The sequence below is a fragment of the Peromyscus maniculatus genome, chromosome 19 (assembly GCF_049852395.1).
Source record: "Peromyscus maniculatus bairdii isolate BWxNUB_F1_BW_parent chromosome 19, HU_Pman_BW_mat_3.1, whole genome shotgun sequence".
NCBI classification, from domain to species: Eukaryota; Metazoa; Chordata; class Mammalia; order Rodentia; family Cricetidae; genus Peromyscus; species Peromyscus maniculatus.
Window position 1 is genome coordinate 64,960,536 of NC_134870.1, and position 27,004 is coordinate 64,987,539.

At 39.4% G+C, this 27,004-nt stretch overlaps 1 protein-coding gene across 3 annotated transcripts in view; it reads right to left on the reverse strand.

The window, feature by feature from the left end:
* The window catches only part of Smad4 (SMAD family member 4), a 69,576-nt gene that overhangs the window by 26,494 nt on the left and 16,078 nt on the right, over window positions 1–27,004 (reverse strand). For 2 of the 3 annotated variants that reach the window (XM_076555473.1, XM_076555472.1), the window contains exons 2-7: window positions 22,949–23,324; window positions 21,278–21,452; window positions 20,676–20,705; window positions 5,242–5,454; window positions 1,247–1,366; window positions 1,038–1,154 (exon numbers count right to left, since the gene is read on the reverse strand). In XM_076555473.1, the coding sequence (XP_076411588.1) occupies window positions 1,038–1,154; window positions 1,247–1,366; window positions 5,242–5,454; window positions 20,676–20,705; window positions 21,278–21,452; window positions 22,949–23,197 (904 nt within the window). In that variant the 5' untranslated portion in view covers window positions 23,198–23,324. The remainder of the gene's footprint in view (window positions 1–1,037; window positions 1,155–1,246; window positions 1,367–5,241; window positions 5,455–20,675; window positions 20,706–21,277; window positions 21,453–22,948; window positions 23,325–27,004) is intronic. The other variant, XM_076555474.1, reaches the window with a different exon arrangement.

A 27,004-nucleotide genomic window follows, 5' to 3' on the forward strand; every position in this document is an offset into this window, starting at 1 on the left:
ATTTATTCAATTAGGGACATTTATATAATGGACCAATAACTCATAATTGAAAGCTTATTTGTTAACACATTATGCTAAATCCCTCACAGAATTACCACATTCACTTCTTACAATGTTGTTACAGGCAGATAAAATTACAACCCTTGAGGCTTAGTAAGTTTAAATAAGTGACCAGTGATCATAGAGCAAACCCAATACCCTACACACTGGTCCAGGTAGCCATTAGAAATCATATTCTCTGAACACCTGGAAAGAGTAATGTAACTGATACATAACAATATGCATATAGCAAGGCCCTCCCCCATATATACCTATCACACACACAAACACACACACACCCATTGTATGACTGGAAGGAAATACTACTAGGAGTGAGTTTGTCTGGGTTACTCAAGATTGTAAGTAGTTTTATTATTTATGTCTTTTGTACTTTTCCAGTATCTTTGATACTATTAATCTTAAAATGAAAGGAAAGGATTTTGTATTTATGGAAAATATGTATTTCTGATTTTTTTTCTTCATCCCTATATTCATGATTTTAAAATCAAATGAAGAATGTTCCTATTCTATCTGAAACTGGACTGTCTGTAGGGTACTCTTCCCAATCACACCTATATGGAGTATTAATAGATTCAACACCTAAGTATTTATAGTATCTATTGCATTGATTCTATGGTGAGGAAAACCTTGAGATCATATTACTCAAGGGCTTCAGTCGACTGTGGGTGGGTAACACACGAAACCTAAAAACACATGTAAAGCAAACAAAGGAATGGAAATCAATGTGGTGTTGATGAACCATCAGCAACAGAGAAATGAATGTACTTAGTGAACATCAGTGCAGAACAAAGGTATGATAAGTATTGAAAGGAACTGTTTACAAAAAAAAATACTGAAAAAGTAAAACGCACTAATTATTTAATGAAATTAAATTGTAAGATGAATAAAAGATGCAAAACCATTTATTATGAAAACAGAAATCAAAGTCCTGGCTAGAAAAGAAAAAGGCCCTGCTTACAATGAAAACGAGAGCTTACAGTAATGTCCAGGATGGGGCGGCATAGGCGGGTGGTGCTGAAGATGGCCGTTTTGGTGGTGAGGCAAATTAGGTGTGTATGGTGCGGTCCTACTTCCAGTCCAGGTGGTAGTGCTGTCTAAAAATTAAGGCCCATATGCATTAATTTGCTTTTAGAAAGGCTGCCTGGTTTTTCTCAACTACTTAAGATGTTAAAAAGCGTGTACATACTATGATGGTAAGTAGCTGGCTGACCAGTAAATCCATTCTGCTGCTGTCCTGGCTGAGGCCCTGAAGCTATCTGCAACAGTCCTTCACTATGGCTGCCTGCCAGAATACTGGCCGGCTGACCTAGAGAAACAAGAAGACATTAACATGGCACACGTATAGATGCAATTTTATGCTTTTATACAAAAATGATGGTCTAATTATGTCTGGTAATCCACAATTATAAAGGTGGGCCAAAAGTGGAACTCACCCATTGCCTATCAAATAAAAAAGCTAAAAGCATTTATAAAGGAAATTATCCAAAATGTCCTTTCTTGAGAAATGTTTTCCAGGAGCTGGAGAGTAGCTCAGTGGGTAAGAGCACTGGCTGCTCTTCCAGAGGACCCGGGTTTGATTCCCATCACCCACATGGCAGCTCACAACCATCTGTACTCCAGTTTCAGGGAATCTGATGCCCTCACACAGGCATACATACATACAGGTAAAACACCAATGCACATGAAATGAAATTTTAAAAAAAAAATGTTTTCTAACATTAGTGGCCTATTTCTTCACAGACCTCTTCAAATGCTAAGAAACACTCTACAGGTCTAGGCTTCACAACAGCTTTAGAAGCACCAGTTTGACCCCCAGGCACTTCACCCAGATCACTCTGGACCAACAGATTGGTGCTGGTAAGGCAGGACAATGGCGGTCAACAACAACAAACACAGGAGGCAAGGGTTGTCAATGGAAGAGGATGGCAAAGGTGGGAAAGTTCATGTCAAACAAAACAACCTTCACTGCCAACCAAAGCAGCATTTGGTAAAACAAGAAACTGTTTATCAATTTTGAAACTTTTCATGTCCTTTTTAAAAACTCAAAATCATGTCAAGAATGTCACTGTATGCCCAGATTTGCATTAAATCAGTTCAGTTGCCCCCTCTGTAATATGCCAAGAAAATGGTTTCCTTTGGCTCCAATTCTGCTCAAAATATATTCCATTATGTTTTATTATCTGCCACTTATAGGTTTTATTTTGTCAGTGGAAAAGGCTATTTCTTAAAGCAAGCATTAGGTCATGTTTCTCCCATTTGCTGTTATTTGTCACTGACACTGCTTTTCTTTTCTCATAAATGGAAGGCAATCAGATAGATAAAGAAACTAAGTCACCACAATCTCCACAAGAGAAGGGATTTGCCAGGCACAGCGGTATGGCTACAATCGGAGCAGGAAGAAGCCTAAGCAAGAGGAACTCAAGGCCAGCTGGGCTATAAGACTCTTGTCTCAACAAAAACAAAAACAAAGAACATTTCTCCTCCCTACATAGCACAATTCCTTAAAACTAGGACCTGCAAAACCACTGCAAACTCATCACACTGAGAATTACCACCACAGACTCAAGAGTCTAAGATGTTAACAATGTAAAACCAGTTCATGTAAAATAGCCTTCCCATTCCTCTATTTTAATCTAATTTGTTTTCATTCCTTTAACTCTATCAATATATCTTTTTAGAAATACGGAAACATTTCACCGCAAGTTCTAAAAGCTACAGTATTTATATTTCAATTATAAAAATCTACTTTAACAAGTATTAAGACAGAATTGGATATATTTCATTCACATCTTTTTCTGGCCTTCAAGCACACTCTTCCTGCAGGGAGGGGAGGAAAAAGTCAAAATGAAGTCACTTTGGAAATCACTGAACAAAGCTCACTCTCCAGAGAATGTAAAACCAAAATGCGTGCCTGGGCCCAGCAGTAATCTACATCTAAGTGGAGTATCTATTTTACTTTCCATTTCCATCATTTCTGTCAACCATACTCCAAAGGAGCAAATAAAAAGACGGGAAGCCAGAGATGCAAGGTAGGTGTCAGGCTGCACACATGTAATCCCAGCATTTCAGAGGCTCAAACAAGGAAATCAGGGCCAAAGCCAGCCTGGTTTATGGAGTGAAATCTTGTCTCAACCCCACCCCCAAAATCTATATACATACACATCTCTGTCAAATGTACACAAATTATCTGTGCTAAGATTATGACCACTGAAAAAGACTGCTTTCAAGTGGTAAAATGGACTAATGAGAAATTCTGAAAACAATTACAGGGGCCAGGCACACAGTTCAGTGCAAAGTGCTTGCCTATCATGGATGACATACTGGCTTGGATACCCAGCACTAGAGGAAGGGTCAGGGGTGGAAGCAAAAAAATTTCAGACATAAATCTCCTATTTATCCCAAATTTTAATGTTGAGTTTAAACTGATACTAACAGAAACTACATTGTTAGGTAGTGACAAATATCAATCTTTATCAGTCAACAATCTCTTGACAATATAGGTTTAAAAACAATGCTCTTAGTAAAATGAATTAATAATATTCACATGCTCTGTAACATTTAAATTTAAAAATAAGAGTAATAATTAGGGGCTAGGAAGATGTCTCAGTGGGTAAAGCACTTGCCCTGCAAACACACAGAGCTCAATTCTATCCCCTGAACCCACATAAAGCTGGACAGACACAACAGTGTGACCCTGTAACTCCTCCTATGAGATGGAGGTAGAGACAAGAGCCCCGAGCCCACCAGCCAGCTAGCCCGGCATACGCCGTACGCAGCTGCAAACAGCCAGACTGACCAACAAGCTGGACAGGAAGGACCAACACCAGCAGCTGTCCTGACTTCTGCATTATACCACAGCACACACCCATCACACACTCACATTCCTTTTCGTTTGTTTTTTTAATTAAACAAAAAAATTACTCTACTATGCAAAGCAGGAAGCTGTTCAACTTTTGAACAATACAATACAAACAAAACCCGATCACACTTTCTTTATTAGGCTCCCAGAAAAGCTGAGCCTGGGCTGGGGGGTTCACCTAACACAGGAGAGATCCTAGTTTCCATTGATATGACCAAGAAACAGAGACAGGAAGAAGGAAGAAAACAGAACAGAACACAGACTGAGAACCTCCTATGACATGGTAGGAAAGTCTTTACCACAAGAATCCTTTTCAAAGATGTGTTAGCTTTATATTGAAACTGGTTAAAATACTTGATGCCTACCTGGGGCAGTAATATTTAAAGTTATTAGTATTTTAAATGAGTATTAAAATAAATACTAAAGTCTGTTTAAAAGCCCTTTTTCCTAGTAGTCACAACAGGAAATTGAGAAAACTACTATAAAGTTACCCTCTCAGACAAAATAATGGACTAAAAGAAGGCTTCACAGGGCAGCAGTGACACACCCTTTAATCCCAGCACTCAGGAGGCAGAGCCAGGCGGATCTCTGTGAGTTCAAGGCCAGCCTGGTGTACAGAGTGAGATCCAGGACAGGCACCAAAACTACACGGAGAAACCCTGTTTCGAAAAACCAAAAATAAAAAAAAGAAAGGTTTCAATTGCACAAACTTTTAAAAACATCTTGGTTCAAGGCTGTGTGCTGGGCCAGTGAGATGGCTTACTCAATAGGGGAAGTAACCTGAGTTTGATACCTAGAACCCATGTAAAGATGGAAGGAGAGAAATGACTGCACAAAGCTGTCCTCTGACCTCAACAAACACACCACGCCCACATGTGCGCACACATACAATTACACACTCACACATATGATAATTAAAAAATTACTTGTTAACTACTTAAATATGTCTTTAAAATCTATCTGAAAAATACAAGAATTTTCTTACTTATGCATGTAATAGTAAATAACATACTTCAATTTGAGATTATAATCAGTCATAACATTTGACTGCCTATCAACATAGGAAACTTTAAAGAAATTACAAACACCATTTTCTCCACAATGAACTCAAATACCAATTTAACATCTTTTCTCCTACAGGCTGAGTGGTATGGCTCAGAAGTGAGAGTTCACCTAGTATGCACCTGGCCCCGGTACCATACCCAGCACCAGAAAGACCACAACAGCTTCAATTTTTACTTATTTGAGGTTTCTCCAAGTGACTACACGTAAATATTCAATAGTTAGGAAAACTTACGACTACATTGGACTGCATAACTCACTTGTGGAAGCCACAGGAATGTTGGGGAAGTTGGTGGTACTGGTAGCATTAGACTCAGATGGGGCTAACAGAGCTGGGGCGCTGTATGTCTCCGTTGATGCACGATTACTTGGTGGATGTTGGATGGTTTGAATTGAATGTCCTTCAGTGGGTAAGGATGGCTGCCCCTCAAAGTCATGAACATATTCATCCTTCACTAACATACTTGGTGGAGCTATGCATTAAAAAAAACAAAACAAAACACATTTATACATTTTATACTCTTCCATTTCCACAAAGACTATATACAAATAATGACAGCATCTAAAATCAACAATAAATAATTTAAATTCAGAAATTTTTCATACAGAAAAGCATACATTTTATTAGCTATAGCTACTTGAGAGTTTTTAAAATCAATTTGACTCACTAAAATTTGAAAAGATATTCTTCAGTTTCTGACAAACCCAGAAGTACATAATCATCTACACAGGTAAAAACCAAACGCCGAGCAAAACTCACACAGTTGTGAAGACCACTTACTCCTCAAGGCAGACTGAGCATGGATCCTTAGCTCTGCCCTTCTGAACTTTACAACGTAGAGATAGAAGTGGGATCTGAAAGGGACTCAGTGCCAAGACCTGGAATTATTTAACTTATTATTTGAAATTGCTGTCCTGAAATGTCCCTTTAAAAAGTCAAATTGAACCCAAATGTAGGGTGTTTGCCTGTAATTCAGCATTCAGAAGGCAGGCCAGGAAGATCACAAGTCATCAAACTGGAATTTTCTTTTTGGAATCCCAATCTACATAAAAATGTTTGATGAGAAACTCAATAATTGAAATCTTCCACAGTATAAGGAACAAATCTAGAGTCTAGGTCATGTAAAGTAGTATCTTTAATAAACTTAAGGTCGATTTGCTCTGCTTTATTTTTTTTTAAATGAAACCGAACTGTATTCCTGCCAGTTCTCTGTTTAGAACCTTCTCATGTAGTCTTGACCCACTGTTTTGGGTTCTGCTGTCTATTTTTAATAAAAATCATCCTTTACTTTTATGAATTAATACTTTTAGGTAACTACTTTATAAAGTTTCACAATCACCTGAATCTAATATTAGGCATCTTCTTAGAGCTAACAAGTAAAGGCCACAAAGACATTCTCTTCAATTGAAAAATTAGGGTGTCACTTTCCTCTACCAGTAGAAATGTTGTTAACTGATTTTACTCTCATTTACAGTGGCTGCCCCTTAAGCAACAACTGTCCTAACCAGAGATCGCAACTCTCCTGCTACCGCAGCAGCTTGGCTGAAGGGCCACAGGGGATTCTGTTCCCGCAGGCACTGTCTCTTTCAAAGCTACTAAGGGAAACTTTATCTAGATCTCTATCCCTCTAAAGAACTCACAATTCAAAGGTTGAAGCGGAATTCTGCTCTCTCGGAGAGGCTGAATAGCAAGTAACTAACCTTCTCCCATTGTTGGTGTCTTCCAAATAACCCAGCGTCCTTCTCTCAGTCCCCTTAAAAACCCTTGCTACACCTGGTTCCTCCCTACCACTTCCTGTCAGCTACTTGCTGACTCAGCCTCCTGCTCACAGGTTAATTTTATTTAACCAAACACATCTTTGAACTGTTAACAAAATCAGTAAGGAAAATGCAACACACTTTAAAATAATATTGCACAAGAAATATTATTCCATATTTGTTCAAGCTTCTGTATACAGCTTCTTTTTTGACTTTTGAAACATGAAAACGTCGATATTTATAAAACTTGTATGTTTCAGTAGGGAGTGGAGAGATGGCTCCGTAGTTAAGAGAGCAGCTTGCTTTACCTAGTTTGGGTCCAGCACCCCATGTCCAAACGCTCATAACCTTCTATTACTCCATCTCCAGGGGACCCAATACACTTCTGACCTCAAGAGCACCAGCACACAAGTGCACAAACCCACACAGAGACAAAAATATATACACAATGAAAAAAATAAAGTAACTTCTATGGGAACCAATACAATAATAAAAAGAAGCTTAACACATTATCATGCTTGCAAGATGTAACTGGTGTAATAGTGGCACAAATGTTTTGATAGTAACTAACCATTTTTTAACTGGATTTAAGGTCCACTCCATGAAACTGAACCCATATCTGACATTGTTAAGGTGGCCAAAACCCTGAGGCTATAGCTCATAGGTTCTAGAGGAAAACTTACTACCATTATTCTGCTGAAAGAACAAAGTAACAAAATACTCGTAAAGGCATACTAATGGCATACTCATAGATCAGTGCATCCCTCAGCCCTTATCAGAGAAGCTTCCCTTGCAGTAGGGGGGACTTAACAGAGACTCACAACTGGACAACGTGCAGAGGGTGAGAGACTCTGGGGCACCCAAATGAGCTCTCCTCATCAAACCCTTCCCCTCAATGCTTGAGGAACTGAAGTGGAAGCTGAAAGATTTTAAGAGTGAGAGGTGGTAGATAACTCTAAGGAAAGTGTCTTCCAGACACAAGACAACATACATAAGAACTCAGAGACTGGCAACACACATAAGATCTGCAAGAGTTCAAACCACACAAAAACCCCAGCACAGCGGGGGAGCAGACACAAAACTCCCCAATGGAGGGAGTGTCACTGAGTACATCAACCACACTCCAGGGCAGGCCCCATGCCCACGAGCATCTGGCCAACAAATAACTGATTCCATATTTGTGTGTGTGTGTTTTGTTTTGGTATCCTTTGCCTTAATGGTTGTTTATTTAGACCTGTTTTTGTTTTATGGAAGGGGACAACAGAACATGCACAAATACGAGGTAGTAGGTGGGTAGGATGGAGGAGTTACAGAAGGAATATGAACAAAATAAACTATGTTAAAAATAATTTTAAATTTAAATAAAAAAAGTTGATCCTAAATACTAATGTTGGACAAATTATAATAATAAAATAAAAACCTGTTCATAGCATAAGCTGGGTATGGATAGCTAAGCTTTCTTTTTAGTTTTTTTTTTTTTATTGATATACTTAACAAAATAAAATTCTAGATTTTTCTTCATAAAGATCATAAAGATCTTTGGTATATCTATTTAATTCTTTATTGAATTTAATAGACCTTTTAACTAATGGCATCTCTACGGAATTGAATGGTTCTGTTGTTGAAGTGACTGAGATCCTTTTTACCTATTGGCATTACTAATACAAAGGAAACTGCTGTGAAATTGACAGCTGCATGGACGACTGTGACATCCAGAAGAATCGACTGCTGTCTGCTTTAAATAGTTAGCCTCCTAAAGTTCCTTCCCTTCATGTCGATTAACCTCTGCTCAACAGAAGTTTGGAATTTGAATTTTTCAGCATCCCAAGGCCCTGACTGCTTTGCAATGGCCTTTTCTTTGTTTGTCTGCTGCATGCGTGTTCCTCACCCCAGTAAACACCTTTCTACACCTGCCGAGTCTGTCTGCTGATGTTTGCAGTGTTAAGAGATTTTTCCACTGCCATCTGCTGCACTTGATGTTTCCTGCCCTTTAATTCTTTAACTGGCAGAGAAAAAGGTCCTCATCAAGACACCCAGACTGTCCTTTGGGGACCTCGTCTTGGGATTTCTTCTGAGGACAACAACTCTCCAGGAAGAGGATGTAAAGAGTTCCCAGTGCTTTGTCCAGTCCTCCCTCCAACAGAGGATGTCTCTATCCCCTTCCACTGGAGGGGCACACATCACAGAGGACCTCTTCATAGGCAAACTGAGTTCTCATGTTCAACTCCACGCGCAACACTCTTGGAGACAACACTGCAGTCAGGTGAGACAATGCACCTCAAATCACACACCTCAGGAATCTCCCGTCATCACCATGCTAAAGATACCAAGTCAGTCTATGTGCACATACTCAGTCACCCAGGCTGATGTGGTCAACCAACGACTCTCCTCAATTGCCCACAGGCTTGACTCACTTAAAGCAACGGTACAATCCTTGTGGTAAGATATAAGCAAGTAGAGCCATTGTCTTCGTACGTTAACCACTGCGTTAGCTGAACTTAAGAGCCAACTTCCCAAGGGGCTCCTCATCCAAAATTATCAGAATTATGACAGGAGGATTAATCAACCTGTCTCGGATGTTGCCTGTCAAATATGAGCATATAAGGGTCATCATAGGACCTGCAACATGAATACTAGATGCTGCCGAGATACATTTCCAAAAGCACAAAGATCCACATCCAAGACCTCTTTTGAGTACATTACAACAGCATGAGGTTATGCACTACAACAGTCCTGTTTTTGCTATTCCTAGCTATGCAGAGGCTACAGAGGCTGAATAGGAAGCTCTGTGTCCTCATTGAGTGACAGGAGACCATTTTCCCCCACATGATACTAATCCAGGGCTTTTTCAGCAGCTTCTTTTTTTTTTTTTTTTAAAGATTTATTTATTTATTATGTCTACAGTGTTCTGCCTACATGCATGCTTACAGGCCAGAAGAGGGCACCAGATCTCATTATGGATGGTTGTGAGCCACCATGTGGTTGCTGGGAATTGAACTCAGGACCTCAGGAAGAACAGCCAGTGCTCTTAACCGCTGAGCCATCTCTCCAGCCCTCAGCAGCTTCTTATAAGCCACTTGAGTAGGAACCACAGGGCTTTCCATGAGTTGGCGAGTGCCATTCCAGAGGTGAGCAGGAGTTCCAGCAGTCTTGAAGAGGCACTGGATGAACCCAATCAAAGGCTGGCAAAGGGTCCTCAGCAGAGGCTGCCATGCTGTTCATAACCAGAAGAACTGATTGTTTCTGAAACAGTCCTGCTCCAGTCAAGGACACTCAGTTCAAGGAAGAACTACCCCAAGCCTGTCGTGCAAGTCTGAGGACTGTGCCCAAAGGTGACACCACGTGAGGGGAAGGGCAGGTCTTGTCTATGGAACCCCAAAGGGTTAGAAATCTAAGAGAAAGCCAGTTATGCTGTGGATCTTTTCCTCAGCTGTGTTGGGTTGTCACCCCACATTATTAAATAGTCATTTTATCCTTTAACTAATATGACAAAGAAACAAACATACTTTAGCCATGTGAGAGAAGACTGCTCAATGGTACATGATGGGTTGGAAAACCCACACTATGGAAAGAACTTGCATCAAGAACAGAACTAATGCCGGGCGGTGGTGGCGCACACCTTTAATCCCAGCACTTGGGAGGCAGAGGCAAGTGGATCTCTGTGAGTTCAAGGCCAGCCTGGGCTACAGAGTGAGTTCCAGGAAAGATGCAAAGCTACACAGAGAAACCATATCGCGAGAAACAAAAAACAAAAAACAAAAACCACAAACAAACAAAGAACAGAACTAAGTATATTAATGCAGATGATTTAGTTCGAGAAGCCTGATTACTTTCTATCTTAGAGTCTGACAAGATGGCTTCTCCCAAGAGCATGCCGATAGATGCAGATGATGCACAACTCCTGGAGGAAATGGAAATTACAGAATATGAGCCAGGAGCTATAAATCAGATGCTAAAGTTTGCTTTCCGATACATGATCACAGTTCTAGATGATGCTAAAATGCATTCAATCCATGTAAGAAAGATACTATTAATGCAGATGTGAACTGGCAATACAGTGTCATGTTGACCAATCTTTTCACTTCTCTTCCTGCACAAGATTAGGTTTTGCACAAGAAACGATGATTGTGACAAATTATAATCCAGCCGTGATACATGAAACATATATATACTTGGTCCTAATTCCACTGTACTGAAATTAAACAGCATGCTAGATGTATTCAAGCTGTATTTTAGAATATGGTATATTAAGTATAGTTACTACGCTTTTCAATTAAAATGCTGTCTTCTTTAATAGAGCTAGTTAATTGCTTTCCATCAACTTTTTATGCATAAGAAATAAAATTGTCATCAATTTTAAAACAGAAGGGACAGAGGGAGGGAGGGAGGGACGGAGGGAGGAGGGAGTATGGAACTGCTAACAGCTTATGGATTTTATTTTTCAATTTAACTTTAAATGTATATTTCTTAGGTAAAACTGAAGACTTCATAAGGACAGAAATCTAGAACAGTTTTGACAAGATAAAAAAATCAAGTCACAAAACATTATTGTATACTATGGTGACAATAAGACGGCTTGCCACCAAGGCTAGAAACCTGAGCTTGGTCCCAAAAGCTCACATAGTAGAGGAAGAAGAGAACTGTCTTTAAGTTAACACACACACACACACACACACACACACACACACACACACACACACACACACTTTAAAAAAAAAAAAAACCAACACAACCCACCAAGGCCCAGAAGAGTGTCTACAGCTTGAGAACTCTATATAAAAGTATATTCAAGAAGGGAATCATGCATGTACTTTTTACATAAAGAATAAAGAAGCTCTGGAATTAAAGATCAGGAACTAATACAAGTGATTACAAAGGCAGGGGGATGGAGGCAATGGGAACACTTAATGCTTTATATTGGATACCTTTTTATGTTGTTTTGATTTATGGATCATATGTATTGTTTACTCAAAAACTTAAAGTAAAAAATTTGATGCACACTTTTTAAAGTCCATGAAAAAAGATACTGTTATTAGTCATGGTTCGTTCTCTAGAGGAACAGAACTGATAAAGGGGGTTTACTACAGCAACTTACAGGTTGTGGCCCAGCTAGCCCAACAGTGGCTGTCTGTCCAGTAGTTGTTCAGTCCATGATGCTCAATGTCTCAGGTGATCCTCAGTATGCATCAGAATCCTGAAGGAGACTCTAATGCCAGTGAAGGAATGCCTCAGCAGCAAGACATGAACTTGCCGGTGAGAATGAGGACAAGAAGGTAAAAACAATACCTTTTCATGTCTTTGTATAGGCCGCCACAGGTGCAGCCAAGGGTTAAGGTGGGTCTTCCAAATTCAAGTGATCTGAATTTAAAATGGGTCTTCCTATCTCAAATGATCCAATTAACTAAAAAAAACCCTCACAGGTGTGCCTAGCTGCTTGGGTTTTTGGTTAATTCCAAATATAATCAAGCTGAAAATCAAGAACTAACACAAGCCTACCCCTTGTCAACCTGATACACAGTCACATCTCCTTACTATGTATGCTTGAGTTACAATAACCGGGCAATAATTACATGATATACTATCACACTTACAATCAAACATATTATATATTTTAGAAAAGGTGACAATATCTAAAAAAAAAAAAAAAAAAAAAAAAAGCTGGGTGGCGGCGGCACACGCCAGGATCTCTGTGAGTTCGAGGCCAGCCTGGGCTACAGAGTGAGGGCCAGGAAAGGTGCAAAGCTACACAGAGAAACCCTGTCTCGAAAAACCAGAAAAGAAAAGAAAAGAAAAGAGAAGAGAAGAGAAGAGAAGAGAAGAGAAGAGAAGAGAAGAGAAGAGAAGAGAAGAGAAGAGAAGAGAAGAGAAGAAAAGGAAAAGAAAAGAAGAAAAGAAAAGAAAGAAAAGAAAAGAAAGAGAAAAGGTGACAATGTTTTTTGAAGGATATTCTTGTAGCATGTCAAATATGATTAAGCACTGATAATATCTCAACTGAGAACATAATTATCCTCTACTACAGGATACACTATAGGAAAAAGAAATAAGAAAACATAACACCTTCTTAACAAAATATGACAGAAACATTCAATTATAAACCTTATTTCTGCAACTGGTCATGTGGCCTTAGCTGGTATGTATAACTACCTTCCTCTACTACCCATTCTGTATTTCCTCCACCCTCAGCAAGCACCTCAGCAAGTCTTGGCTCCTTTCCTGGAGGAGTGACCCATACCTTCATTCCTGAAGGGTCTGTGACCTTTGTCAGCCTGCCTGGATGTGGTTGTTGTGGTTTCCCATTGACTTTAATCACAGGACATAGTAGCACCAAGAGACGCCCTAAAGGATCTCCTGCACTCCAGACATAATCTTGCTTACTTACCTCCATTGTGAAGAAACAATCCAATTCCTCTTTGGTAATCTGGGTCAATCACACTGTTACTCCTTTCTTAGACTGTTGGTTTAAGGGAATCAGAAGCCCAAAGTGGCCAGGGGACAGTCTGAGTTTATAGTTCAGTGGACTGTTTGTTGTATCTCCTGGCAGGAGCCCTCTTCACTTTAGAACCAAAACTTCTAAACCAGATTAAGGTCCCAGGACAGGAAGCAAAACTTTTCCTAGTGGATCACTAGGGGCAATAATGGAACTATTCCCTTTCCTACCCCTTAAGTCCTGGACCCATGAATCCTGGCTATGGGAAAAACTATACCATATATTGCCAATTCAAAGTATATTGCTAACTTCTTGGAGAACCCTATCCCAGCTATCCAGACTACTTCTTCTACCTAACTGGCACTGTAACTGTGTCTTCAGAAGGCTGATCCATGCTTTCTATCAGGCTAGCTGCTTTAGTATGTTGGAGAACAAGGTAAGACAAGTGGATTCCATGACCATGGGCCCACTGTCAGACTTCTCTGGCTATGAAATGAGTTCCTTGGTCAGAAGCAATACTGTGTGGAATAACATGATGGTAGATAAGGCATTCTGTAAATCTATGAATGGTAGAGTTGGCAGAAGCATTACATGCTGGAAACATAAATCCATAACCAGAATAAGTATCCATTCCAGTAAATGTGGGAGCCCACAGAGGTTTCCTAGTGAGAACTCAGGGTCAGAGAATCTGAGCTTACTTTACCCAGCAGGGCTGCATAATGGGATGATTTGATCATGGGCATGTTTACCAGGTGTTTGGAAGGGTCTACACTTGGCTGTACGGGGTGCTATGATTTTGCAATGGGGAGGTCCTTTGCCTCTCTCCTTGGAATATTATAAAAAGCCCTTTTGAATAAATTTCTGGGCTGTTGGGTATTGATCCAGGCCCTCCTGAAGCTATCCTATGTTTCTTTCTTTCTTCTCATTGTCTAGATCTCTCTTTCTACCTAATATTTTCATATCCCTCTCTCCTTCTCCTAAGAACCCTTCAAAAAGTAGGAGCTGGACTCCTACAAGTAAAGAAAAAGTATTGCCCTTTCCATGAAGCAAATGGTTCAAATGTAGTCAACCTGCCACCATGCTACTGGCTGGTCACCCCAGGGAATGGTGCTATATCTGAGGTTCTGCAGCAGCTATAGCCAGGTCAGCCTTGGTGATGAAAGTCCATGTTGTTTCAACCACACATAACCTCCATATGTGCCCCTTGGGCCACTTTGTTCATAGAACCAATGGGCAATGACAGGAAGGGCTGGGGAAAGAGACTGGCTATCCAAAGAACAGGAGTTCAGATTACTGAACTCTTCTACTGAAGTCGCCTTCTGATGAGCAGTTACATGGAACACAAGTATCCAAGTATCTTCAAATCCATTGCCCATTCAAAGAGATTGGTTCACATCTTTCCCAAATGTCTTTCTCACCCATTTTCTAACCATACTGTTTCTAACTCCCTAACTATGCCATCCATCAAACCACTGGCTGCAACAGATGAATCAGTAAACAACTGCGTATGTGATCATTTCTCCTTCAAAGCAGAACTACAACCATGTGTACGGTCTCAAGTTCTGCCCACTGTGAGGATTTTATTTCACTGGCATCTTTTGGGGTTGTCCTGGGTTGGTGCCTGTATAACATACCAAACTGTCAGGAAACCACACCCTAGTGTGGTTTCTTCTCTTTCTCAGTTAACCATTCATAAGGCACACTCCATGAGCCTACAGGGAGATGCTTGAGAACTGAAAACATTTTAACAGGAGTAGAAACCATAGGCATTTGGGCAACTTCCTCATTTAACTTCTTTGTACCCTCAGGACCTTCTCACTTCAATTTGATAACAGATTGCTACTGTGCACATCCTATTTTAGGACTGACTTGGTGGATCAGGTAACACCCAGCTCATGATGGGCAGCTCTGGTCACATGGTAATACTGTGGCCCATTGTCAACTATTTAGTTTCCACTAAGGCAAAGAGCTATCTCTCAAAGAGAATAGTTGTCTGAAGATATGGTAAAAACTTGCTCTAGAATCCTAAGGGTCTTCTCTGTGATTCACCTAGATGGGAATGTGCTGTTTCTAGAATCCAAATGGGTCTACCAAACATTTTGCTACTTTCTTGGTGGTAGAAGGGGTCAGGTGCAATAATTTACCCTTTATCTTAAAAAGGATTATCTCTACATGCCCCACACCACTGAACTCCTAGAAATTTCACTGAGGTAGAAGGTCCTTAAATTATGACTGTATTTATTTCCCATCCTCTGATGTGCATGTATGCTATCAATGAGTCCAAAGTTACCTCCTGCTCACTTGGTCCAATCATCACAATGTCATCAATGTAACAGACTAGGTGTGATATTTTGTAGAAGACACAGATGATCAAGATCCCTTCAAAGTTATGACACAGGGCTGGACGGCTAATATATCCTTGAGGTAAAACTGTCAATGTATACTATCGGCCTTACCAAGTAAAATCAAATAGCTTCTAGTGGTCCTTATGGACAGGTACCATGAAAAAGCCATTTGCTAGATTCAATAATGGCATACCATATACCAGGAGATGTGTTAATTTGTTCAAGTAAGAACACCACATCTGGTACAGCAGCTGCAATCAGAGTCACTACTTGGTTAAGTTTTCAATAGTAAACTCCCATTCTCTACAATCCATCTGTCTTCTGCACAGACCAAATTGAAGAGTTAAAGGAAAATGTAGTGTGAACTAACACCCTTGCATCTTTCAAGTCCAATCTTAGGAAGGCTTTGGTTTGATTTTTCTGCAACATGAGCTCTATGGCTGCTGGAGAGGAAATCCCCTTCCAGGGCATGCTGGAGGCCATGGGAGTATATAACAATTGGCAATTAATAATTCAGGTGTTGACCCACCAGAGGAGTAATCCTCTGATGGGATCAGCAAGGCTTATGGGACCACAGACTCTAAAAGCCGGTTGCTTCTGTCTATAATTTCTCTCACATGCCACTTTTTTCTTCCCTAAAAACAGCTATGGGTGTTTTCTCACTTGTGTGTTTATCTCATGTATCTATTCCATCTATTGGGCACAAATATAGTCACTCAGACTGACATAGGAAAATACTGTATTCTCAACTACAAAGACAGCTTTTCACATTTAGCTGAGACCTCAGAACAAATCCAAAACAGACTAGTTGCTCCTGCAGAGAATACACAAGGATAAGTTCCCAAGAGTCTGTTGAACCAAGGTCAGGCACAGAGCAACTTTAGTAGACATAATTTTCTCAGCAACTGAGTGTCTGCACATAACTCTTAGCCTCAAGGTCCAGCCAACTAATTGTTAATTGTTTAAGTCTTGAATTTCAATGTCACTCTCTGTCTGGGAACACTAACCACTCAGAGCTACGTTTACTTTAAGCACCATACCCAGTCAGCACAACCTCCCTAACCTAAGAGAAACTGTGTGATCAGAATGGCTCTGTTTCTTATTGTTTAATCAAGAAATGCTTTGTGACCTGAAAATGTAATTCCTATTTGTCCAGAGTTTTTGCTGTGGAGACAGAGCTATGTATGAAGGGTAGAAAGATGAGGAGCGTGAAAGAGTGAATGAGTAAAGGGTGAGTGAATAATGTAGTAGTGTGTGAAGGAATGTAGCAGAGTAGGGATAGGAAAGGCATACACAAGAGAGATGTGTGCACAGAAAGATATGGAACTATGTAAAAAAGAGATGTAACTGTGTAAAAGGGGTATGTGGCTGTGTGGAGAATGTATGGAACTATGTAGAGATAGATTTTTCAGGGAGGATTTTTCAAGATGAAGTAAAAGAGAAAGTTACTATCAGAAAGCGTGTTATTTCCTTATTAGCCCTCAGATAGAAAAAGTCTAGCTCTTGCTGTATTCATGGATTGTTTTGCATACCCTAGAGGTGGTCTTGGAGCAGGCTCTCCAGAAGGTTGCAAGTAAGGTCACACTTAGAAACCTTTAGACTATGCACATCTGGAGCTGGTTCCATTAACTTCATTCTTTTCGTTTGCCACTATATCTTGAGATAGTAGAAGTTGGTTAATTTTATCCGTAAGCCCATTTTTTTGTTGTTGTCAATTTATGCAGAAATGCTAGAAGCAACCAGCTAGCATCATTATTTTTCTTCTTATTCCACAAATTGTTAAAAGTTTTATATATAGAATCACTAAATTCCCTATTCCATATAGCAAACCTTTTAAATATTTCTAACCATGGGCTTTGAGAGTTCTCAATACTACCAGGGGCAACTTCAGTAATTGTAAGTGTTGGCAAATGGCCAAGCCTGTTCCAGATACTTAACTCATCCTTACAATTTAGTTTCCCTAGACCCACAAACTGTTATGAGTAAGAGTTCTCTAGAAAAACAGAACTAACAGAATGACTGGAAAAGGGGATATATATGTATATATATATGACTTTATGAGAGTAGCTTACAGGCTATGGTCAAGCTAGTCCAACAATGGCCATCTTCCAAAGGTAAATCCAAGCATTTAGTAGGTGCTCAGTCCATGAGGCTCAATGATTTAGCTGGTCTTCAGTATACATGAATGGAATCCTGAAGAAGTAGGCTCTAATGTCAGTGAATGAACTTGCCAGCGAGAGTGAAGGCAAGCAGAGCAAAAGCTTCCTTCTTCTACCTTTTTTATAAATCTGTGGCCCAGATTTAAGCTGAGTCTTCCAACCTCAAGTGATCTGGATTTAAAGTCTTCCCACCTCAATTGAGTCAGTTAACTAAAAGTCCCACAGTCAGTTAACTAAAAGTCCCACTAAAAGTGCCCGGCTGTTTGTGTTTTTAGTTAATTATAAATGTAGAAAAGCTGACAACTAAAAATAGCCATCACAAGTACCAAATTGTAAAATATTTCTCTTTCTGGGTTCATATTCAACAAATTCATTTACTGAAAAAAATATGTATTGAGTATCCATGTTCTACAAATTGTTTTAACAAATGAGATAGATATATCAATAAAAACAAATACTACTAACTTCACGGAGCCTCATTTTTTTTTATAACTCTTTTCTGTTGTTTAATATATCATAGCAAACCAACACTACTCTAACTCCTAGCTGAGCAAATTCCTGGATCTCTAGGTACATGTCTCCTAATGTGGAGAAGAGAAGAGAATTCACCTACCACAGAAAAGCGTTAGGTGAACAACGGCACAAAACCCTCTTTGTGGTAGTTGAAATAGGAATGGCCCCCATAGGCTCATACATTTGAACACTTGGTCATTAGGGAGTGGCACTACTTGAGAGTGGTTAGGACGTATGGCCTTGTCGGGAGTAGATGTGGCTTTTTTTGGATAAAGTGTGTCACTGGGGATGGGCTTTGGGGTTTCAAAAGCTCAAGATAGGCCTAGTGTCCCTCTCTCTTCCTTCTGCTTTTGGATCTGGATGTAGAAATCTAAGCTGCCATGAATGCCTGCATGGTGCCAGGTTCCTCACCATGAGGATAATGGACTAAATCTCTGAAACCAAAAGCAAGCCCCAATTAAATGCTTTCTTTTATAAGAGTTGCCTTGGTCATGGTTTCTCCTCACAGCAATAGAACACTGACTAAGACATAAATTACTAAGACTCATAAATTACTTAGCTCAGCACCTTACACAAAACGAGCATTCAATAACTGTTAGCTATTTTCAAGCATATTTTTAGAGTAGTCATAAGATTACAAAATTTTGTATGAGAGGTAAAGAATGAATTCTCCAGAAGTGACAAAGAATAAGCTTAAGTCACTGGGCATTCTGTACTGCCACAGGTAAGCCACTCACTCGATAGCATGCCACTCTCCTGCTTTTTCTTCCCTCCAAAAGACTCTGAACTCTGAAAGGAAGAAATATGCCACATTTTTCTTAATATCCCTAAACCTTAGCATAGTGCCAGGCAATAACAAACTCACTAAATATTTGTAAAATGAATACATGGGACAATGTGGTCACAGAGTTTCATGAAAGAGATGAGCTATGCTAGAAATAACAACCACAAGATCCCAAGTGACAAGTAAAGGAAGTATTTCATTTTTCTCAACTTTTCATTACCTGGCCTATGATTATTATTTTTGTCCAGTTCAAAATGAAATGTGAAAAATGTTTTCCAAGCAAGTCAGTCAGGCAAGACTGTCTACGAAACTGCCACCAGGGGGCTCCACAAGGCTGACTACGGCCTTCGTGTCCCTGAAGAGAGAACACCAACCCACACAATCCCTATGTGGAACCTCACAGCCACCCCATGTTGATATTCTGAAATTATCACTACAATTTCCTAAACCCTAATTTCCACTGAGAAAACCCAAGAACTATGGATGGAGGACGGTGACAACCTGAAGTATGTGTGTTTACAAGATAGCCTGTGTTGGCAGAGACAGAGCGTTCAGTAACCCTAAGCGACCATTCCCAGACCACCACCCCCAGTCCTCCGAAACCTGTAAGCCAGAAGAACAGCACGCCTCTGTTACCAGGCACATGGAAGAAAAATGGAAACTAGAGCCAAACAGCCTTTTCCAAAACGCTAAAGTCATCCGGTATTTCTGAGCCATCTCTAGGATTCTAAAGAATGAAATGCCGTACCACTACCTGCCTGCAAACAAGAGCTCACTCTTTTAAGATGACGATGGCTCTGTATCAGAGAATCTCCAAAAATAAGTTTGTTTTTTTTTCAGAGATTTTAGTTTGTTAATAGGTTCTAAGTTATTAGAGCTAAAGATTTAAAGAATTCCATTTTCACATATACCAAAACCCTAAATTAAAACCAAGTGGATTTTCACACCTCAAAACATTTTAACCTTTTGTTTCACTGAAATACGGTTTCAAAATATTAATAATGTCTATTTTAAAATAGCATCACTATTATCATTCATGAATGTAAATTAGGGTGAAATGAAGAAAAACTGGAATAGATATTTTTGTAAGATACGGTACACACAATTCCAAATTATCACACACTATAGTTACTGATACCATTTATACTGGTTATTTGATTTTCTTTCAAACAGCTGTTTGTCAGTTAAAAACCTGTTAAAACTGAACATTAATTAGACTTGTGTCCTGGTGCAATCATCTATCACGCACTTCGAGAATTTTAGCTCATGAGTGGCAGTTCAAACTCAGAGAGCCAAAACCGATCTAAATCTAGTATTGGGGGGCTCCAGAGATGGTTCAGCAGTTAAGAGCACTTGCCGCTCTTTTAGATAACCCAGGTTTAATTCCCAGCACCCACAGGAGTAGCTCACAACTATCTGTAACTCTAATTTCAGGGGATTTGATGTCCCTTCTGGCCTCCACAGGCACAAGACACACACATAGTAGACAGAAATACATGCAGACAAAATACTGCAAAAAATAAATAAGTTTAATAAGTCCAATTTTAAATGTTAATGTATACCTCCTTACAAAATCTACATGTTCATAGAAGCAATTTTTTCCTTGTTAATGTTACTAGCTCCTACACAAATCACTTGTTTGTGAACAAAATATAAACAAGACATTATACAAAAAAACAGAAAAAGTTATAAGAAACCAGTTACTTACCATTACTCTGCAGTGTTAATCCTGAGAGATCTTTTTTTTTAAGGGAAAGAAAATAAAATATAAATCATTACCATAAACATATCTTCCATTACATAAACAACATCAATTTAAGCCAGAGATTATAAACTTTATGAGCCATTTCAATTTAAAAGTAGCATAAAAATCCTAGCTATATATTGCTTAAATTTATAATGCTTCCCATCTTATTTTCAACAACAATGTACAAAGTACACTTTTTTTTAAAGTATCAATTTTACATACTCAGTTCTAGAAATCAGCAAATCTGTTCCCAACTTTGTTCAGAGTTGAGTATTTACATTTCGTTTACATACATTTCATTATCTGAATCTTGAACCAGGCATGGTGGTGCATACCTCTAACTCCACTACTCAAGAGGTTGAAGGGAGAAGATCAAGAGTCTTCTTTGGCCAGCCTAGGATATGAGACCTTGTCTAAAATAAAATTTTAATTCTGATTCTTTAACTTTATTTGAAGTCTTAACTAGTCCTCAAATACAAGCTTCAAATTAGAAAAATTAAAATATTATTGGGGTCTTTTCCCTTTACACATCGATGAAGGTTCTGCAATGACAGTCAACTTACCAATTCCAGGTGAAACAACTCGCTCATAGTGATACGGATTCACACAGACACTATCACATTTTAAGTCAAATGCATACTGACAATATTTAACATGTTTTAGTTCGTTCTTGTGTAGATCAGGCCACCTCCACAGACGGGCATAGATCACATGAGGAAATCCTTTCCGACCAGCCACCTGGGAAAAGAAACTATTTATTCAGTATCAGTTTTGTATTATACATTACACAAGGGACTTAATATGTGTTCTCATTTAATCTTCAAATTCTACAAAGTTAGCATCTGTGATACTGCAAAACATACACATCGTTTTGCTCCTTTCATACAACTAAAATCTTAAGACTTCTAAAAATGGCATCTTTCTTCTGAGGTATGAGCTGACTGAAGGCTACAGCTCCCAAGTATCAGAATGGGGGCCATCACAGGAAAGACTGGGGCAGAAAGGGAACTTGAGCCCCTACATCTGTGGAAGGGAAAGGGGCTACTATGCAGAGTTGATCACAATGACTTAAAACTGTATCTAGGTAATGAAACCTGGAGAGGAAAAAGGAAAGAAACAAAGAATAGGGTTTAGAAACTTTGCAATGGCTGAGCATGTGGAGGTCCCTGGAGATTGGTATATCTGAAGAGGGCATGGAGGTTTACCTTGCCTACACAGCTGTCAATCTGAGGCCTCTGCAATACCCTTCATAATGGTAAACAAGGTTTCCTCAATTATGGGAGATGCTTGAGTAAATTAACTGAACCGTGGGTGGGACTGTGGGAACCCTTTGTAGACGACAGAGAGAAGCACAGGTAAAACAACCAGACGATTATGATTGGCATCTCCAAGTAGACCGGGTCAGAACTGAATTGAATTAGAGGATGCTCAGGTACATTACCTGCAGACCTGCTTATTTACCAAGATAAAAGAAACCTTCACACCTTTTAAAGTCACAAGAGATATGTCTTGAGCATATAATAAGAAAAACTGGTTTGAGAGTCCACTCTCTACCATGCCTCCACTGCCAAAGTCAGATTATAACCATCCTTTCCTGAGAGTCCAGAGCTCAGAATATCTACAGCAGAGGAATACACACCTGTAATCTCAGTGCTCAGGAAGCTGAAGTGGGAAAAAATAATCTCAAGTTCCAGACAATAAATAACCTAGCCGGGATCACACAGCAGAGCAAAAATTTGAACCAGAGCAAGGTTTGCACTAGGTTTTCAAAATGCAAAAAGTATGAATTTGTCATAAACTATGCATAAAATTTAGAAATAAAATTTTAAGTATCTAACAATATCACATTTCTACACTTCTTCAAAAAAAAATGATATTGTTTAACATGAAAAAAAAAATGTGACCAGTCAATGTTTCAATACCAATGGAAAATATAACATACTGAAATTATAGGAGTCCAGCCTATCAGTTTGGGCATTTACAATACTAAAAAAGGCTGGCAGATAGGGGGAGTGTAAACTATAATGATGAATACCAAAGTGCTAAAGATAGTTCTCATTTATTTTTCAAATTTTCTTCAATGAACTATTTTGGAATAAGAACATAAGAAAAACAAGATCCATCTTTTGTGTATTCTTCCACATACTCTCATCACACACACTGGCAACAGATGCACAGTATGTCAAGAGACAGAGCGATGGACCACAGAAGACACACAAAACTCGAAGACTAACCTGAAGCCGTCCATCCAGTGTTCTCTGTATGGTGACACATTTGCTAGGGTGAGCTCCATTTGTAGTTATAGCTGTTATTAAAGAATCCAATTCATCTTTTTTCTCTTTCAGCTTCTTTACCAAACTTTCAATTGCTCTTTTTGCAAATGTTTCACTTTCTCCACCTTGTCTATGACACATCAAACTATGCACAATGCTCAGACAGGCATCATTACTTGTTGGTGTATTTGTTATAGACATATTGTCCATTTGTTCAAGTTTTTTCTTTTAAATCAAACTCTCCAAGTTCTGGAGTAATTCTGGTCTTGTGAAGGCAGTGAAAACCAGTGGCCAATGCTGCAAGAAGAACTGTCAGACATCTGGTAAGCAGGGTAATCTAAGAAAGAAAGAGAGAGGAGAATGCATTTCACAAGGCAGATCCAATTATGTGGGCAAAGAAAAACTGTTCCACTTAAGTCAAAGGACTCAATGCTCATAGTTTTAAAATGTTTAAGTCTGAAACAGCATGACTATAAAATATAGCTAGTTTTGATATTCCAAAATCATTTTAAAAAAACAAAAAAACACAGGCCTTCTCATTAATGACAAGCGAGGCACACTGAATCGAGTCTTAGCAAACATACCATTATCCCGAACCTTTGCTTAGTTATTTCTACACCCTTTCTATTTTTTATGCCACTGTTGCAATTCTGAGTCTTCTTGGAATTTGTACTAATTACTGGTAGTTAACACTCACTTCCTCTAAGTTAGTGGCTCTCAATCTTCCTAGTGCTGAGACCCTTTAATAACAGTTTCTCATGTTGTGGTGACCCCAATAATATTATTCTCATTGCTACTTCATAATTGTAACTGTGCTACTGTTATGAATTGTAACATAAATATCTGATATGTAGGATATCTGATATGTGACCCCCATGAAAGGGTCATTCAACCTCCATGGGGGTCGTGACTCACAAGTTGAGAACCACTCTCTGGAATTATTTCTTAAATGCCTCTTTCAAATTATATCCCCACATAAAGAAGCAATTTTTCATGTCTGTCAATAGGCATCACTTATTCATATATACAAATACAAATAAAAAGTTGGGAAAGGTTTGTTTTTGAAACAAGGTTTCACTCTGTAACCCAGGCTGGCTTGGAACCCACAGCAATACCCCTACATCAGCCTCCCAAGTGCTACATCAACCTCCCAAGTGCTGAGATTATACCCAGCTAATAGTCACTGAAGAGACACTTTACAGATGGAATCAGAGATCGGACTAGGATTCCAGTTACACTAAGAAATTAGGCAAAGAGTTACTTAAACTCTGAATCTAGAAACAAAAGGAGAATTCAAAAGAGAAAGATCAGTGTGAAGTATGCTGCACATAGTACTTGGTATGAAGTACTTCCTGTCTGAATCCTAAAACATTTGTTTTTAAAGGATAATATTCCAAAACACGTTATACATTTGTTTACATTTTCTCCTAATAAAATGTACCATAGAGAAGCTGGAGAGATGGCTCAGTGGTTAAGAGCACTGACTGCTCTTCCAGATGAGCCAGGTTCAATTCCCAGCACCCACATGGCAGCTCACAACTGTCTGTAACTCCAAGATCTGACACCCTCACATAAACATACATACAGGCAAAACACCAATGTACGTAAAATAAAAACACATAATTTACTTTAAAAAAAAATGCCATAGAAATATAAGAAGGCATTGAGAGGGGTATGCCACTTACACTTCACAGGTATACAGAAGGTTAGGTAAAAGGACAGCTCACGCCCATTTGAATTTGGAAAACTAGCACTAGCTTCCAGATTTGGCACTTGCTATTAGACTGTGAACTTAAAAATGAAAAATGGCCATGTACTCAGTGTGCAAAGTCTTACTTTTAAGGAATGGTGATTTATTCATGGAGAAAAGGAAGAAGGGAAAAGTAAAAGAAATCACTGTACAGTGAAAAAAGAAAAGGAAAATAAAACGGTAAACACGAATCTTGGTTAAGCATAGTAGTGAACACCTGCAATCCCAGCTACTCGGGAGACTGAGACAGGAAGACCATAAATTCAACACCAGACTGGACAATTCAGTGAGAGATTATCTACCAAAGCACACAAACACATACCCCTCTTTCTTAAGGCTAGGATATGGCTGAGTAATACAGTGCCTGCTTAGCATGCTGAAGACCAAGAGTCAATCTTCATACTGGAGGAAGGGCAAACCTTCCAACTGATCTGATATCTCTCACTGCCACAAGTTTAATTCCTATATTACATGCACCTGTTGTGGTGATTTGATAAATATGGCCCCCATAGGCTCAAATACTTGAATGCTTCATCACCAGGTGAGTGGATTAGGAGTTGTAACCTCAATGGAGGAAGTGTGTCACTGGGGGTGGGCTTTGAGGTTTCAAAAGCCCACCCCATATGCAGAGTCTCTGTCTGCCTGCAGAACAGGACGGAGATCTCAGCTCCTGCTCCAGCTCTACGAGTAGTACCACACCATGTGTCCATCATGATGATTACTGTGAGATTGTCTTTCTGTATGCTATGAATGTGTTGCTACCATTGGTTAATAAAGAAGCTGCTATGGCCTATGGGAAGGCAGAATAGAGCCAGGTAGAGAATCCAAGCAGAGACAGGGAGAAGGCGACAGTTAGAGGAGATGCTGAGGACTGCCGAGGAACAAGATGTAAAGAACACAGGTATGCCATGAAGCCATGGGACAAAATACAGATTAATAGAAATAGGTTAATTTAAGACAAAAGAGATAGCTAGCAAGAAGCCTGAGCCATAGACCAAACAGTCTGTAATTAATATAAGCCTCTGTGTGTTTACTTAAGACCAAGTGGCTATGGGACACAGAAAAACCTGTCTACATTTAGCACCCATGCGGTGTACATACACCCACATAAAGTCTAAAAAAGCTTAATAAAAAGGGGGGAGGGGGACTCTAGACCCACAAAAACGTGAGTCAACCGCAGCTTCTTGGTAGGTGCATTTTTTTCAGATAGGCTCTGTTGCTAGCAGCTAACAGATGTGCCGCTCCTTTAAGAGATGGGCTTCCTGGTTCGTGCTGGCAGCACTGATGGGCACCAAAGCTGCAAGGCTTAACAGTTTAAAACTTTCTGAGGGAGTTGGGGATGTAGCTCAGTGGTAGGGCGCTTGCCTAGCAAGCACAAGGCCCTGGGTTCAATCCTCAATTCAAAAAAAAAAAAAAAGATTTATTCATTTGCCCATTTGCCAGGCGGTGGTGGCGCACGCCTTTAATCCCAGCACTTGGGAGGCAGAGGCAGGTGGATCTCTGTGAGTTCGAGGCCAGTGAGTTCCAGGAAAGGTGCAAAGCTACACAAAGAAACCCTGTCTCGGGGAAAAAAAAAAAACTTTCCCGGTCAGAAAAGGATTAAAAATACACAATAGAGACAGATTCCGATGGGGGAAAAAACCCTCTAAACAGCCACAATCTGTTTTTTAAAAGATACATAGGCTTGAGAGAGAAGAGAAACGATATAGTCATAAAAATAAAACGAAGTCTTAAAATTCATATATATATATATATACATATATATATATATATATGAATGAATGAGAGAAATAAGCCATGTAAAGATGGAAAATACACAGTTTGGATACTGAATACTATTGTGTTGTCTTTAGGATTTTTAATTGCAGAGAGACATTTGATTGTAAAGGCTACTAAGTTAAACCAACATATGTATTTTAAAGGTATCTTGACTTCAAAATTTGGGTCTAAGGATATGTTGCTTTGGAAAAGAGGTTCTATTACTGTTTCCACAGAAAAAATGAGAACCTGTGGAATGCTTCCAGACTAATATGGTTTGATCAAGCAAGACCCCCTGAAAAATCTCCAATGGGAACAAAGGGCCCAGATGACCCAACATTCCAGAGTACCTCTGTTGCAGTTTCCTCTGAGTTATGCATCCAAAAGGCTTCAAGGCTGCTGGCTGAGATGATCCAGCCTCACAGACTACTCCAGTCAGGACTTGACCATGGTCCTAGATTTTCTCAGGGTCCCCCCAATCAGCAGGAAGTAGCCTATAAAACTATACC